General features: G+C 44.7%; 1 protein-coding gene across 1 annotated transcript in view; it reads left to right on the forward strand.

Moving 5' to 3' along the window:
• Positions 1–16,764, forward strand: part of DNAH10 (dynein axonemal heavy chain 10) — a 309,396-nt gene that overhangs the window by 224,188 nt on the left and 68,444 nt on the right. Inside the window, exon 58 of the mRNA XM_073586115.1 lies at positions 15,614–15,795. Within this exon, the coding sequence (XP_073442216.1) occupies positions 15,614–15,795 (182 nt within the window). The remainder of the gene's footprint in view (positions 1–15,613; positions 15,796–16,764) is intronic.

The raw sequence follows: 16,764 nt of genomic DNA on the forward strand, positions 1-16,764 counted from the left end.
AATCCGAACGACATTCTTTATATGCAGATACAGCATACGCTCCTATAACTGGCCAGTGTAGTCAATAAGAAGGTCTGAGTATCACTGTTAGAGTATGTGCACATGTTGTCTTTGTGCGGTTTTTTTTTTAAATGCAGTATTTCATTGTCCCAGCAAAGTGTGTAAGATTTCTGAACTCTCATGCACATGTTGCTTATTTTTTCCCTGCAGATCTGAAATATTTTAATTATTTCAGTGTTTTTGCAGCGTTTTTCACCCATTCTAATGACTGGGAAAAAAAGGTATAAAAAATGCACGTAAATACAAAATCAAAACACTCGCTTATTTTTTCTGCCAAGAGACTCATTTTTGAAGCTGAAATTTGTACAAGTACTTAACGTGTGCACATACCCTAAATGTTTTTAACCCCTTAGTCACCACCAATACAGCTTTTTACTGACCTGATACATAAGAGAATAACATCCCCTGACTGGTGAAGACGCACCATCTGTACACTATAGCTAACACCCTGCTGCATCAGTCACAATTGGTGGTGGCAAAGACCATGGCCATTTAACCCCTTAGATGTTACTGTTGAGGCTGGAGTCACACTAACCAGCGCAAAATACGGTCAGTATTTTACATGCGTAATACGGATGACAGACCCCTAAACAGTGCTCCGTATGTCATCTGTAATCAAGGTGTGGTCGCGTATTTTGCGCATGTCAGCATCCGTATGTAATCCGTATGGCATCCGTATGGTGAGATTTTCTCGCAGGCTTGCAAAATGGACATATAATGGAGTCCTATGACAGTTTTAATAAAGAAATGAAAGAATAGATATAGACACATAGAATGCGTGTATATATATATTTATATATATATATGTATTCTATGTGTCTATATCTATTCTTTCATTTCTTTATTAAACCTGTCAGTGTGAGTTTACTGTATAGCGCACTGAATTGCCGACTTTGCTAAAAGACACCTGGTGCGTATTTCTCGCAAGTCACACGTGTGGTCCGTGTGTAATCCGTATTTTTTGCGCACCCATAGACTTGCATTGGCGTACTACGGGCGTAGTACGCTGACAATCGCAGCATGCTGTGAGTGGCACGGAGCATAGAATACGGATGAGAAATATACGCCTGGTGCGAGGGACCCCATAGGGAATCATTGGTCCGTGTCTAATGCGGGCTTTTTGCGCCTCTCACTCTCCCGTATTCCTCGCCAGTGTGACCCCGGCCTAATAGTGATAACAGCAAGAAAATGGTTCAAAGAGCGTAGGGGCTCTCTCTTTAACCCCTTTGGCACCCTGAGATCACAATTGTGTGGTCCTAATGGTTTCCTTGGGAATCCAATGCTAAATACAGTAATAGCCTTAGAGTATGTCAGCTGCAACATTTTAATGGTAAAGATAACAATTTTCATTCCAGTCATTCAAAATTGTGTTACAAGCTACTTGTCTGCAGTTTTGAATTGTTGAATGGTGCTGTTTTTAAAATGGTATCACTTTAGGATTTTTTGTTTCCAACGTATAGGTCCTTCGCAGTCACTTGTATACTGAATAGGTCCCTAAAAAAATTTGTTTTGTAAATTTCCTTGAAAAAATGAAAAATGGCTGAAAAATGTTTAACTTATGAATGAAAAAGGGATGCAGCTTCATAGCATTGGCTTCACTGAAGGCCAATGCCCCCTGTAGCAGAATTAAAATAATAAACAACTATACTTCTCACCTGTCTGCTGAGAAGATAATAATCCATTTGTCCCGCGACGCGTCTAGCTCTGCTACATCTAGTTGTCAGGCTGCATTGTTGCATGATGCGACTATACAGCAGAGACACTGAGCTCTGCGTGCTTGTTCAACTCAGTTCCTTTCAACTCATAGATTAACATTGGTCAGAGTGCAATCCAATTTTTCTTTGGATTGCACTCATCCGTTTTCCTCGCAGATGAGTATGAGCCCTTTGCCTACGAGTTGGATCCTTCCTTCATTCATCAGCTGTTTACTAGGGAAGAGTGAACATGCTTGGATTCCCTTTAATTAAAAATATGTATTTAATAGCAGATTCCATACACATTAATTGTATTTGTGTCTTATTATTCTGGAAAGTATATGTGTGCAGTATATACAGAAATTTTTGCAACTACCATGCCTTGAAGAAGTATTCATACCCTGTTAACTTTTCCATATTTTTTCACGTTACACCTACAAGTTTCAATGAATTTTATTGGGATTTTATGTGATATACCAACACAAAGTAGCAAGTATTTGTGAAGTATAAAGGAAATGATACATGGTTTTCTCATTATTTTAAAAATGTAAATCTGAAAATTGTTATGTCCATTTGTATTCCGCCCTCCTGAGTCAATACTGTCTAGGACCACCTTTCGCTGCAATTACTGCTCCGTGTCTTGTGAAGTATTTCTCTACCAGCTTTGCACGTCTAGAGACTGAAAGTTTTGACCATTCTTCTTTGCAAACTAGCTCTATTTCTAATTCCTGTTTAATCCTGCAATACCTGATAGGTGAAATGGTGGTTTCATAAATCAATGGTTTAATAAGCAACTTTTCTGTTTTGCAGACATAGTAGATTTGCATTATAGGGTTTTACTACCTTTTGATACATTACAATCTCACTTCAACATACCCTTATACAGGGGTGGGATTCAAATTTTTAACAACAGGTTTTGTGTTTGTGTGTTGGAAAACCACACCCATTTTAAGCCACACCCATTTTTAAGCCACATCCATTTACACACACCTTTTCCTCAAACATATACAAGTAGGGGCGCAGTCAAACAGTTGAAAAAAAATCAATTGGAATGAGATCAGAACAGTGCACATTCTGGCCAGCAGCTCTCCTGAGGACATGCGCAATCCAACGGCGCACACTGATGATGTAACCAGTGAGGTCTATAACCATCCAGCTCTGCCAGGCTAGAAGACATGGTTATGCTAGTTTAAGGGACGTCACCGTCACGTCCAGTCTTGTGTGTGGGCCGTGGGTGGAGTAGTCAGTACTGATGCGGCCAGCATGAGTGGAGACTGAGAGTAGTTAGTGGCAGTACCCAGGGGCGGACACTGACAGCTTGGGGCCCCTGTGCAAGAAATGTGTCTGAGCCCCCTTCCTTTTATGACGTCAAAGCTACATGTGTGTGTGTATGTGTGTATATATATATATATTATATAGCAACACACATACAGTTGTGGCCAAAAGTATTGACACCCCTGCAATTTTGTCAGATAATACTCAGTTTCTTCCTGAAAATGATTGCAAACACAAATTCTTTGGTATTATTATCTTCATTTAATTTGTCTTAAATTAAAAAGCACAAAAAGAATTGTCCTAAAGCCAAATTGGATATAATTCCACACCAAACATAAAAAAGAGGGTGGACAAAAGTATTGGCACTGTTCGAAAAATCATGTGATGCTTCTCTAATTTGTGTAATTAACAGCACCTGTAACTTACCTGTGGCACCTAACAGGTGTTGGCAATAACTAAATCACACTTGCAGCCAGTTGACGTGGATTAAAGTTGACTCAACCTCTGTCCTGTGTCATTGTGTGTACCACATTGAGCATGGAGAAAAGAAAGAAGACCAAAGAACTGTCTGAGGACTTGAGAAACCAAATTGTGAGGAAGCATGAGCAATCTCAAGGCTACAAGTCCATCTCCAAAGACCTGAATGTTCCTGTGTCTACCATGCGCAGTGTCATCAAGAAGTTTAAAGCCCATGGCACTGTGGCTAACCTCCCTAGATGTGGATGGAAAAGAAAAATTGACAAGAGATTTCAACGCAAGATTGTGCGGATGTTGGATAAAGAGCATCGACTAACATCCAAACAAGTTCAAGCTGCCCTGCAGTCCGAGGGTACAACAGTGTCAACCCGTACTATCCGTCGGCGTCTGAATGAAAAGGAACTGTATGGTAGGAGACCCAGGAAGACCCCACTTCTTACCCCGAGACATAAAAAAGCCAGGCTGGAGTTTGCCAAAACTTACCTGAAAAAGCCTAAAACGTTTTGGAAGAATGTTCTCTGGTCAAATGAGACAAAAGTAGAGCTTTTTGGGCAAAGGCATCAACATAGAGTTTACAGGAGAAAAAAAGAGGCATTCAAAGAAAAGAACACGGTCCCTACAGTCAAACATGGCGGAGGTTCCCTGATGTTTTGGAGTTGCTTTGCTGCCTCTGGCACTGGACTGCTTGACCGTGTGCATGGCATTATGAAGTCTGAAGACTACCAACAAATTTTGCAGCATAATGTAGGGCCCAGTGTGAGAAAGCTGGGTCTCCCTCAGAGGTCATGGGTCTTCCAGCAGGACAATGACCCAAAACACACTTCAAAAAGCGCTAGAAAATGGTTTGAGAGAAAGCACTGGAGACTTCTAAGGTGGCCAGCAATGAGTCCAGGCCTGAATCCCATAGAACACCTGTGGAGAGATCTAAAAATGGCAGTTTGGAGAAGGCACCCTTCTAATATCAGGGACCTGGAGCAGTTTGCCAAAGAAGACTGGTCTAAAATTCCAGGAGAGCATTGTAAGAAACTCATTGATGGTTACCGGAAGCGGTTGGTCGCAGTTATTTTGGCTAAAGGTTGTGCAACCAAGTATTAGGCTGATGGTGCCAATACTTTTGTCTGGCCCATATTTGGAGTTTTGTGTGAAATGATCAATGTTTTGCTTTTTGCTTCATTCTCTTTTGTGTTTTTTCATTTAAGACAAATTAAATGAAGATAATAATACCAAAGAATTTGTGTTTGCAATCATTTTCAGGAAGAAACTGAGTATTATCGGACAAAAATGCAGGGGTGTCAATACTTTTGGCCACAACTGTACATATATATATGTTACATAGTCTCCTTTATTATGTATATTGCTGTCCCTTACACAGTGCCCTCTCTTGTTATGTACAGTACTGTCCCTTACATATTGGATTATATAGAGCCCCGTTTTTTATTACATACCGTCCTGTCTTGTTAGCTCTATAATGCAATGATGGCTGATGGATCATGGGAAAGCTTCCTTTCTAATGGAGGAGCTGATGGACTGGTAGTTTGGTCACCGGCAACTCGATCAGCATCCATTTTATATCTAAAAAGAGAGGGGACTATGTAATAAAAGAGGGCACTGTGAATAACAAAATTAACAAGAATACACTATGTAAGAGACAGCACTATACATAACAGCAGAGGAAGCTATATAATAAGGGACGGCACCATATATAGCTAGAGAGGATGGTACGTAATAAGGGACGGTGTTATACATAATAAAAGAGGAAACTATGTAACTAAGGATGGTGTTATACAGAATTAGTGAGTACACTATATACTAAGGGACTGTGTTATACATAATAAGTACGTACACTATATGCTAAGGGACTGTTTTAGACATAGTGAGTACACTATATACTAAGGGACTGTGTTAGACATAATAAGCGATAATAATGTCTTCCTCCACCTCTCCATGTTCCTAAGGCCATTATAAGTCCCCCATCCCACACCCCTCATTGTCCTCCTCCCCTTGCATCCCATTATTATCCTCTCCCCCACCCCATCATTGCCCTTTTCACCACCTCCATCATTTTCTTCTCCCCCACCACAGTCTTTGCTTTCTCTCCCACACTCCCATCATTGCCCATTCCACCACCTCCATCATTTCCTCCTCCTCCAGCACCCCCGTTATTGCCCTTTCCACCACCACCATCATTGCATTCTCCCCCACCACCCCATCATCATTTCTTTTTCCCCCACCACCCCATCATTGCCCTATCCATCACCCCCATCATTGCCTTCTCCCCATCACCCCCATCATTGCCTTCTCCACATCACCCTGATCATTGCCTTCTCCATCACCCCATCACGGCCTTCTCCCATCACCCCATCACTGCCTTCTCCCATCACCCCATCATGGCCTTCTCCCATCATTCCCTTCTCCATCACCCCATCACTGCCTTCTCCCCATAACTCCCATCATTGCCTTCTACCCATCACCCCCATCATGGCCTTTTCTCCCCATCACCCCATCATGGCCTTCTCCCCATTACCCCATTATGGCCATCTCTCCCCATCATGGCCTTCTCCCATCACCCCATCATGGCCTTCTCTCCCCATCACCCCCATCATGGCCTTCTCTCCCCATCACCCCATCATGGCCTTCTCCCATCACCCCATCATTGCCTTCTTTCCCCATGTCCCCATCATATCATTGCCTTCTCCTCCAGGGCCAGGCTCCACCTACACACACAGACATACACACATACGTATATATACACATACACATGCACACGCACACACAGCACACACATATACAGCGCACAGCACACGCACGCACACACACACACACACACACAGCAACAACAGCACCTCTCACCTGTCCGCAGCATCGCCCGCGCTTCCTCGCTCTGGCACAGCAGCGGCCGCTGAATGATGACGTCATTCAGCGGCGCTCCTCTGTGTCAGGAAGCGCGAGCCGCGGGCAGGAAGCAGGACGTATCCTTGCAGCTCCGCTGCTATTTTCTCTTGTAGGCAGCGGAGTTACTTGGATCGCTCCCTGCCTGCCGCCCTGCAGGGCCCCCCATGGCAGTACCGGATTGCGGCTCTGAATCTCCTAGGTTCGGGGAACCGGCTGCTTTTTTAACAAGCGGTTCCACCGAACCGGGGAGAACTGGCCGAATCCCACCCCTACCCTTATATTCTCATTATCACTACATGCAAATCAGGCACCCTGTGTCCTCTCATTTCTCTTCTCTCAGAGTCTCTCATCCTACCCACTTTGTTATGTAGAGCTGGTATTTCAACTAAAGGATTAATATCAAATAATTATCAGATATTACTTAACCCCTATATAAATGATCACCTGAAACACTGATACATCAACAAACAGGACAGTTTTCTGGGGGAATCCCTCTTGCGGAGTAGCTGTCAAACTAGAATTGCTCTTCAACTCTTCTCCCCCGTTTCTTCCTTCTGTGTCAGTGCCCTGTCCGGTTATTGTCCATGTTTAATTGTAATTGTAAGATGTTGACTTTACTCATCGTTACTGATTATTAAGTAAAACTATGCAATATTGTTTGCTAGTACTTTGAATTTTATGATGTCATTCTGTAATTTTACTTTTGTAAAAAATGTAATAACAATTCAGTTGCATAAAAAAATAGCTCTAGCTCAGTGACATTGGGTGAGCGTCTGTGAACAGCAATTTTCAAGTCTTGCTGCAGATTCTCAAGGGGATTTAGGTCTGAACTGTGACTGCATCATTCAAACACATGAGTATGCTTTGATCTAAACCAGACCTGGGCAAAGTGTGGCCCGCGGGCCACATCCGGCCCTCTGGCTGTCTCAGTTTGACCCTCGGGCCTAGACAGCTGTGGGGCTGGAAACCTGAAGTCCACGGGCCGCACCGTGCCCGCCCGCTCGCTGTCTCCCTAGGCGCAGAAAGTTTTGGTAGAGGAGGGGCCTGCGGCCACTTCCTCCACCATTCAGCATGTGAAACAGCTAACGCGTTGACGTCATATCATCGCGTCAGCTGTGTACAGCCGGAGAGTAGTGCATCGGAGACAGAAGCAGAAGCAGGGCGCCTGGGAATGGGACCGAGGTGAGTATGTGGTGTTTTTTTTTCATGTGTATGAACATGGGGATTCTATGGGGGTGAACATGGTGTGAGGTAGCGCTGTCATCCAGTAGGGGATCACTCGCTTGGCAGCGAACAAAACACATCCGGCACCAGGTTTTCCATAAAAACATAGCAGTCCATGCGGTTTATTCACCCTCATAAACCACAGCAGCAATGTACAACAGCTTCATATCACCAGCATAGCGTCCATTAAACAGGCTATTCAGCCCCAGCGTTATCTCACCCGTCAGGGTTCCTTATGCGGCTAATCAGGACGTTTTATGTTAGTTCCCTCCAGGGAGCTCTCAGGCACACATCGCCCTTGCACACGCCCAGCCGCTCCACAGGCTGTTAGTGAGGAGATCCTTCTCCTCACGGGACCTTCCAAACAGGACCAACCTGGTCCCAGCATTCACTCCATGTGACCTACCCTGGCTACGTTATATGGTCCGTAGCCACGCCCACTGGGTCACATGGCTATGACCTCATCACAGGTCCTTCACCTACTCACATAACACCTATAGTAAAAGGCTATCAGACACACCCCTGGGTGGATTTGTAGGCATCTAGAACCCGCCTATCTCTCCAGCTGCCTGAAGGCTTCACCCTAACACATAGGCACGAAAGATCAGCTCTGCTGATCAGCACATAACCAAGCCTTCATCTCAAAGCCACCCACTTTGAGATACACAACGGCCACTCAGTATTCTGCCACTCATCCTCTCTCTTGGGACATCCACACAGCACCCCCTAGCGGACACAGTAGTCATTACACCACATACCCTGCCCCTCTGTTCAAACTTGTGGGGTTGAACACACAATCTTACATCAGGATCTCGAGACCGGGCACTCATTACACCTTGCCCTATAGGTCGAGAGAACCGTCTCCCTCTGTGATCCGGCCACATTTCTACGTTAGGCCTCCCCCACCCCCAGCGGTCATAATATCGTTCATTGTCTTTGACCCTCCAGTTGCAGTCTGTCTGCGTCATCAGACACTGTTCAGTCACCACCCTCCTAGAGTGCGCTTCGTCACCTGACCGTTGTCCCACTGACCGGCTCTCCCGGTTGGTACGGTCATCAGTCTTAATCGGTCCTACTGTCTGGCCTGAGTCTGACCCATTCAGCGTCTCACAGGAACTGCGGTCTCTCAGCCTCGCACGGCCCATCGAACTGCCACTTGTTGACATTCTTCGGCCACCTGCTATGTCACTACTTGGAGGAACCCTTCGGGTCCTTACATCTTGGGTTGGAGGTGGCCGCCACCTGGTATTCCGTACTTCTTTACTAATTCGCTGACTGTCCAGCCTCAACTGCTCAATTTCTTGCAGGTACCCCACTCGATACTCCACGAGCATCCGAAAATCTCTCAGGCTCTCCATGGAGCCAACCACGATGATGGGAATTCTACCCACTTCACTGGATACCGGGTCTTCATTATCAGAAGGGATCCTCACCCTCATCACACCGGAGATATTCACGAGGTCTTGCATCACCTTCCCGGATCTTCCAATGATTCTCCCAATCAGAGCTTTGGGTACCGGAACCACATCTTTCCGCAAACCCCGCCGATCCATAGCCTCCCTGGCTAACTCCAGGTGTCGAGCAGCTTTCACATTACTCTGCCTGACCAACTGTTTGACGTGGAGACACTGCAAATGCATCTCTTTCAGGACAGCTACTCGGTTTGATGTATCTTCTCTGGCGGATATTATCACTAAGTGCCGAGTCTCAGGTGCCCAGTGCACCTCACACGCCTTGACCGCCTCTTTGAAAGCCTCATGTACACCTTCCTCCGCACAGGCGTCTTGCATGTCTTCTGGAACGTCAATCACAGTCTTGAAGGACGTGGTCTTGCTCTCTTCCAGGCCAGGAGGCTCTGGCCTTACCACGGACACTTCCCTCACTACAGTTGACCCGACCGGGTGACTGTCTTCTTCCGTTCTTAACTCATCAACTTCACACGATTGGATCACTTCATGACCCTTGGCCACTATGGCTACTGGCAGTTCTGTCTTACTATCACTCATGCTCACCCGCGGTAAGTCTTCGTCCAATTTCTCCCGCAGAAGACTGTTAACTACTCCTCTGAGTTCTTCCATCTCTTCCTTGAGGTTCTTGTTCACACTTTGCCAGGTGGACAGGTGACCTCTGAGCTCCAAAATCTCTTTCTTGAGCTCCTCGACCCTGTGCTCAGCCGTTTGTCTCAGGACTCTTTCTCGTTTGACCCACTCATCCACCTCCTCTCTGAGGGCCTTGTTCAGTCCTTGCCACGTTACCATGTGGCCTTTGAGCTCAGAGACTTCTTTCTCTAGCCCTGCTATTCTGTGCTCCCTTTCTTTCTCAAAGCCACAGTCACCCCCAGAGATTAAGTCATCCCTCCAGTTACTCACTAACCGTGTGACTACTTCCGCCGTCTTACCCACCAGGTCAGCATCAGCTTTGTCACGAGTTTCAGTCAGCACAGCACTAGATTCTGTCCTAGTGGTGGCTACTGGCAACAACACGTCAGTCACACCCCATCGTACGGTGAACCCCCAAGACACTCTCAATCCGTGTGTCAGCTCCGCTCTTTTTGTTTACCACACCATTCTCATTCACACTGTAGTACCCTTCAGGTGACGTCAGGTCAGTAAATTCATCTAACGCAATTCTTTCTCTGGTCGTCCCTACGTCTGGCCTGTCCACGTTAGGAGGCGTCAGCGTCTTCGTATTGGTTAGTCCAACAGTAGGAACGTCTCCACCCTCGTGGCATATATCATCAAACCTGACAAAGTCCCGACCCCACTCCAAGGCATACACTAAGTCTGATGGTATACTGCTCCCTTGGCACTCACTGCCTCCGAGCCCCTCAAACATTATTCTGTCTACCGCATAGTTCACCATGACCCCATGTTTACAGCGAACCTGGACCATTTTTTCGGTCAGGCAGAAAGTGAGAGGAGTTCCTACCAGAGTCAACTGACTCTTTGAGTCCAACCGTCCCGATATCCCTTCCCGGTGTAGCATCACGGTACACACTTGCGGCCAGTCATCACTCGGAAAGAATATCCCACATTCTGGAAATGACATACATGAACACTGCAGTTTCCCAGACATACCCACTGAGCCAACCAGTGCTGCCATTTCTTCACACTCGGCCCCTTTCTGGACCACCCCCTTTTGGGCTACCACCCCGAACAAAACACATTCGGCACCAGGTTTTCCATAAAAACATAGCAGTCCATGCGGTTTATTCACCCTCATAAACCACAGCAGCAATGTACAACAGCTTCATATCACCAACATAGCGTCCATTAAACAGGCTATTCAGCCCCAGCGTTATCTCACCCGTCAGGGTTCCTTATGCGGCTTATCAGGACGTTTTATGTTAGTTCCCTCCAGGGAGCTCTCAGGCACACATCGCCCTTGCACACGCCCAGCCGCTCCACAGGCTGTTAGTGAGGAGATCCTTCTCCTCACGGGACCTTCCAAACAGGACCAACCTGGTCCCAGCATTCACTCCATGTGACCTACCCTGGCTACGTTATATGGTCCGTAGCCACGCCCACTGGGTCACATGGCTATGACCTCATCACAGGTCCTTCACCTACTCACATAGCCTTTTACTATAGGTGTTATCAGACACACCCCTGGGTGGATTTGTAGGCAGCTAGAACCCGCCCATCTCTCCAGCTGCCTGAAGGCTTCTCCCTAACACATAGGCACGAAAGATCAGCTCTGCTGATCAGCACATAACCAAGCCTTCATCTCAAAGCCACCCACTTTGAGATACACAACGGCCACTCAGTATTCTGCCACTCATCCTCTCTCTTGAGACATCCACACAGCACCCCCTGGCGGACACAGTAGTCATTACACCTCAATGGGGATTCTATGCGGTTGAATATGGGGATTCTATGGGGGTGAACATGGGGATTCTATGGGGGTGAACATGGAGATTCTATGGGAGTGGACATGGGGATTCTATGGGGGTGAACATGCGGATTCTATGGGGGGGTGAACATGGGGATTCTATGGAAGTGAACATGAGGATTCTATGGGGTTGAACATGGGGATTCTATGGGGGTGAACATGGGGATTCTATGGGGATGAACATGGGGATTCTATGGGGGTGAACATGGGGACTCTATAGAGGTGAACATGGGGATTCTATGGAAGTGAACATGGGAATTCTATGGAAGTGAACATGGGGATTCTATGGAAGTGAACATGGGAATTCTATGGAAGTGAACATGGGGATTCTATGGAAGTGAACATGGGGATTTTATGGAAGTGAACATGGGGATTCTATGGAAGTGAACATGGGGATTCTATGGAAGTGAACATGGGGATTCTATGGAAGTGAACATGGGGATTCTATGGAAGTGAACATGGGAATTCTATGGGGGTTGACATGGGGATTCTATGGGGGTGAACATTGGGAGTCTATGGGAGTGACGTACAGTACATGGGGAGTCTATGTGGGTTACGTACCGCACATGGGGATTCTATGCGGGTGACATGCAGCACATGGGGATTCTATGGGGGTGACATGCTGCACATGGGGAGGCTATGGGAAGGCTGTATACTGTCATGCCATATATGGGAAGGCTGTGTGGGGTTCATGCAGTATATAGGGAGGCTGTATGGGGCTCAGTCCGTATATGGGGAGGCTGTGGAGACCTCATGTAGTATATGGCAGGCTGTGTGGGGCCTCATTCAGTATGTGGAGAGACTGTAAGGCTCATGAACTATATAAGAAGGCTGTGTGGGGCTCATGCAGTATATGGGGAGGCTGTGTGGGGCCTCATACAGTATATGGGGAACCTGGGGCTCATGCAGTACATGGGGAGGCTGTGTGGGGATCATGCAGTACATGGGGAGGCTGTGTGGGGCTCATGCTGTACATGGGGAGGATGTGAGGGGCTTATGCTGTATATAGGGAGGCTGTGTGGGGCTCATGCTGTATATGGGGAGGCTGTGTGGGGCTCATGCTGTATAGAGGGAGGATGTGTGGGGCTCATGCCATATATAGGGAGGCTGTGTGGGGCTTATGCCACATATTGGGGAGGCTGTGTGGGACTCATGCCGCATATGTAGTAGGCTGCGTAAGGCTCATGCTGTATATAAGGGGCTGTGGGGGGTTTAAAGATATATAGAGGGTGTCAGCATACTTAATTCTGCTCAATATTTAGTGATACAATTAATATTATTAAATTAATATTGAGTAGAATTAATTTCAAGCTATTGGTTCGGCCCTCCACAATAGCCATGGTCTCTCATGTGGCCCCTCTGGAAAATTGCCCACCCCTGATCTAACCATTCTGTTGTAGATATGGCATTATGTTTAATGTTGTTATCCTGCTAATAGGTGAACATACTTGAAACCTATGCCCCAGTCTGAAGTCTTTTGTAGCCTCTAACAGATTTCCCTCCAGGATTGCCTTGTATCTAACTCCATCCGTCTTCCCATCCCTGACCAGTTTCCCTGTCCCTACTGAAGAAAAGCATCCCCACAGCATGATGCTGCCACTGATGGTGATGGTGTTTTCAGGGTGATGTGCATGGTTAGTTTTCCACCACACATAGCATTTAGCCCAAAAGTTCTATTTTGGTCTCATTTGACCAGAGCACCTTCTTCCACATGTTTACTGTATCCTCTATATGGCTTTTTGAAAACTCCAAACGGGACTTCTTATGGCTTACTCTCAAAAAGGACTTTCTTCTTGCCACTCTGCCATAAAGGCCAGATTTGTGGAGTGTACAACTAATAGTTGTACTGTGGAGAGATTCTCCCACCTGAGCTGTGGATTTCTGGAGCTCTTCCGGAGTGCCCATGTGCCTCTTGGCTGTTTCTCTAATTAGTGATCTCCTAATTGGGATGTCAGTTTAGGTGGATGGCCATGTCTTGGTATGTTTGCAGTTATGCTTTACTCCTTCCATTTTTGAATGATGGATTGATCAGTCCTTTATGAGATGTTTGGAGCTTTGGCTACTTTTTTTAATAAGCTAACCCTGCTTTACTCTCTTCCACAACTTTATCCCTGACCTGTCCAGTGTGTTCCTTGGTTTTCTGTTTGATCCCTGATATTTTCAAACAAACCTCTGAGACCTTCACAGATCAGCTGTAGTTATACTGAGAGTATAACTACAGAGTATCCACACAGGTGGACTCAATTTTCTTATTATGTGACTTATGGAGGCAATTGGTCACTCAGGTTTTTCAGGGCTTAATACAAATGCACTTCACAATTTTCAGATTTACATTTTAAAAATTAGAAAACCATTTATTATTTTGTTTACACTCACACATACTACTTAGTGTTGGTATATGACATAATATACCAAAAAAATACATTTAATTTTGTGGATGTAATGTAAAATAAATGTGAAAAAGTTCACGGGATATGACTAATTTTTCAAGGCACTGTATGTAATGAGTTTATTCAGAAAGGAAATGATGAACCCGACAAGTCCTGCAGCTTATTTGTCTGACACATGTAGGCTTCCATTACAAGAGGCCTGCCGTACTGAAGAGCCTTGTGGTTGAATGTCACATGTACAAAACCCATGTGTTGGATGTTCCCGTCTTTGTACTTACAGTATGAATACATCTAACTAGTGATCATTACAAGACTCCTGATGGAGCAAGGATGTGTGTTTTATTGCTCAACCTAGTGTCCCCACAGATGTAATCTGCTACAGGAACATCTAACATCCCATGACCTCCTGTCATGTCCTGCCTCAGCTTCACAGTAATAGATCTGATGTTTATATGAAGTATAAAAATAATATTTTATGACAAAATAAAAAAGTAGAGAAATGATTCATAAAATGGAGGCAGATAGCATTTTCTTCTGCAGCATGCACAGCCTGTAGTGTTAGGAAAAATGCATATCATAAATAAGAAAGAAAAGAGAAAATCTTGTGCTTATATTAAGTTGTACTGTTTTGTCAATCGCAAGCATTTATAGATATTCTCTTGAGTATCCATGACGTGGAATAAGGCTTTTCTCTTACTTTCTGCTCATCAAAGGAAGATGTAAGTACATGTCAGGACCTTTCTGATTTGGGGTGCTGTGAGTTTTTAATGTGACTGTACTGTGGAGTGTCAATATTTGGGTAGCCATGTTTGTAAGTCATGAGTGCTGCCATCAGTGTAGGCCACCAGAATGAAAGCCATAGTGGCAGTTAGAGCAGTTTCAATATTTCTTCCTACTATTCTTTTTTTGACTATTGTGTATTAGTTTTTTTTTAGAATGTTTATTCTGCTTTAAATAAGGACTGCCACCAAATATTATCCTCTTGATATATAACAGTCATCATATTGCTCATTTTGGCTTTCTACCCAGCTAATTCTTCTCTTTTTCATTAGGTCTATGACATCACATGATTAAAAACTATCTGAATCCTTCTAAGCTCTATGTAGAAACCGGTCAGTTTTCACTATATGAATCATGATGATTCGTACAGTTAATAAGAAGGATTTCTGCAGGGACAAGACACTTTCTGTTTCTATATAGAGCAGAGAAAAGAGAAGAATTAGCTGGGTAGAAAGACAAAATGAGCAATTGTAAGCGCACAGTGCTACATAATATGATGATTGCAATGTATTAAGAGGATAAAAACTTTGATGGGAGTGCTTCTTGAATTGAATAATTTATAGAAAAGTGGAAGAAAATGTGAGATTACTAAAATTCTGTCATGTGATCAGATTAAATATATATGAGAATGTATGAAATAGGATCTATGAGTCTAAATGTCAAAGTGACCATGAATTAATTTGCATTGTAACAAACCTCTCCATTCTATAATGTTATGAGATTATTATCTGTGCAGTGTGCTGTCCAGTCTGTGCGTTTGCTGTAATAATTGTCCTGCTCTGTACATTGGATCATATATTAGTTACAGTATGTAGTTTGGTTGAGACTGAGCCGTTTGCAGTGGTCTACTGTAATATCAAACACTTTGCATAAAAATGAAATTCCTGTTCCTTTTTTATCATTATTATTTGTACTATTCTTACATTTAAGGACTTTTGCCAAACCACCAAGGGCAGTGCAGGTCGTCTGTGAGTGCATCTTAGTGATGAGGGGCTACAAGGAAATCAGCTGGAAAAGTGCAAAAGGAATGATGTCAGAGCCAAACTTCCTGAAAATCCTCATGGATATCGATTTTGATGCAATCACTCAGAATCAAGTGAGGACAGTCAGAGGTACTGTGCTTATATCTTATATGTCGAAATTGTAATATCCTTTATATATTATATTAGCTAATAATAATAATAATATAATAAATTTTATTTTTATAGCGCCGACATATTCCGCAGCACTTTACATTTCAGAGGGGATTTGTACAGACAATAGACATTACAGTATAACAATAATCACATACAGTAGATTATAACAAATACCAAGAGGAAAGAGGGCCCTGCTCGCAAGCTTACAGTCTATGAGGAAAGAGGGAGACACGAAAGGTGGGTGGTAACAGTTACCCTGATTGTATGGACCAGTCATAATGTTAAGTGTGTAACAGTACAGACACAGAGGGCTAATGGAGGCATAAAGCATGTGGGAACATGATGCGGGGAACCTGGTTATGGTAAAACTTTTGGCTCTGCCACACAGGAATAGATTAGGTTAATGTGTTGGGGTGGTAGGCCAGTCTGAATAAATGCGTTTTCAGGACACGCTTAAAATTGTGGGGATTGGGAACTAATCGTATTGACCTGGGAAGTGCATTCCAAAGAATTGGCGCGGCACGTGTAAAGTCTTGGAGACGGGAGTGGGAGGTTCTGACTATTGAGGATGCTAATCTCAGGTCATCAGCAGAACGGAGGGCGCGGGTAGGGTGGTATACTGAAACAAGGGAGGAGATGTAGGGTGGTGCTGAGCCATGGAGGGCTTTGTGAGTGAGGGTAATAAGTTTATACTGAATTCTGGAGTGGATGGGTAGCCAGTGTAATGACTGGCACAAGGTAGAGGCATCGGTGTAACGATTGGTGAGGAATATGATCCTGGCTGCAGCATTCAAGACAGATTGGAGGGGGGAGAGTTTGGTAAGAGGGAGACCGATTAGAAGAGAGTTACAATAGTCGAGACGAGAATGAATAAGAGAAACAGTAAGAGTTTTTGCAGAGTCAAAGGTAAGAAAAGGTCGAATTCTAGAAATGTTTTTGAGGTGC

Source organism: Dendrobates tinctorius, unplaced genomic scaffold, assembly GCF_039654945.1.
Source record: "Dendrobates tinctorius isolate UK_male_01 unplaced genomic scaffold, ASM3965494v1 ptg000090l, whole genome shotgun sequence".
NCBI lineage: Eukaryota > Metazoa > Chordata > Amphibia > Anura > Dendrobatidae > Dendrobates > Dendrobates tinctorius.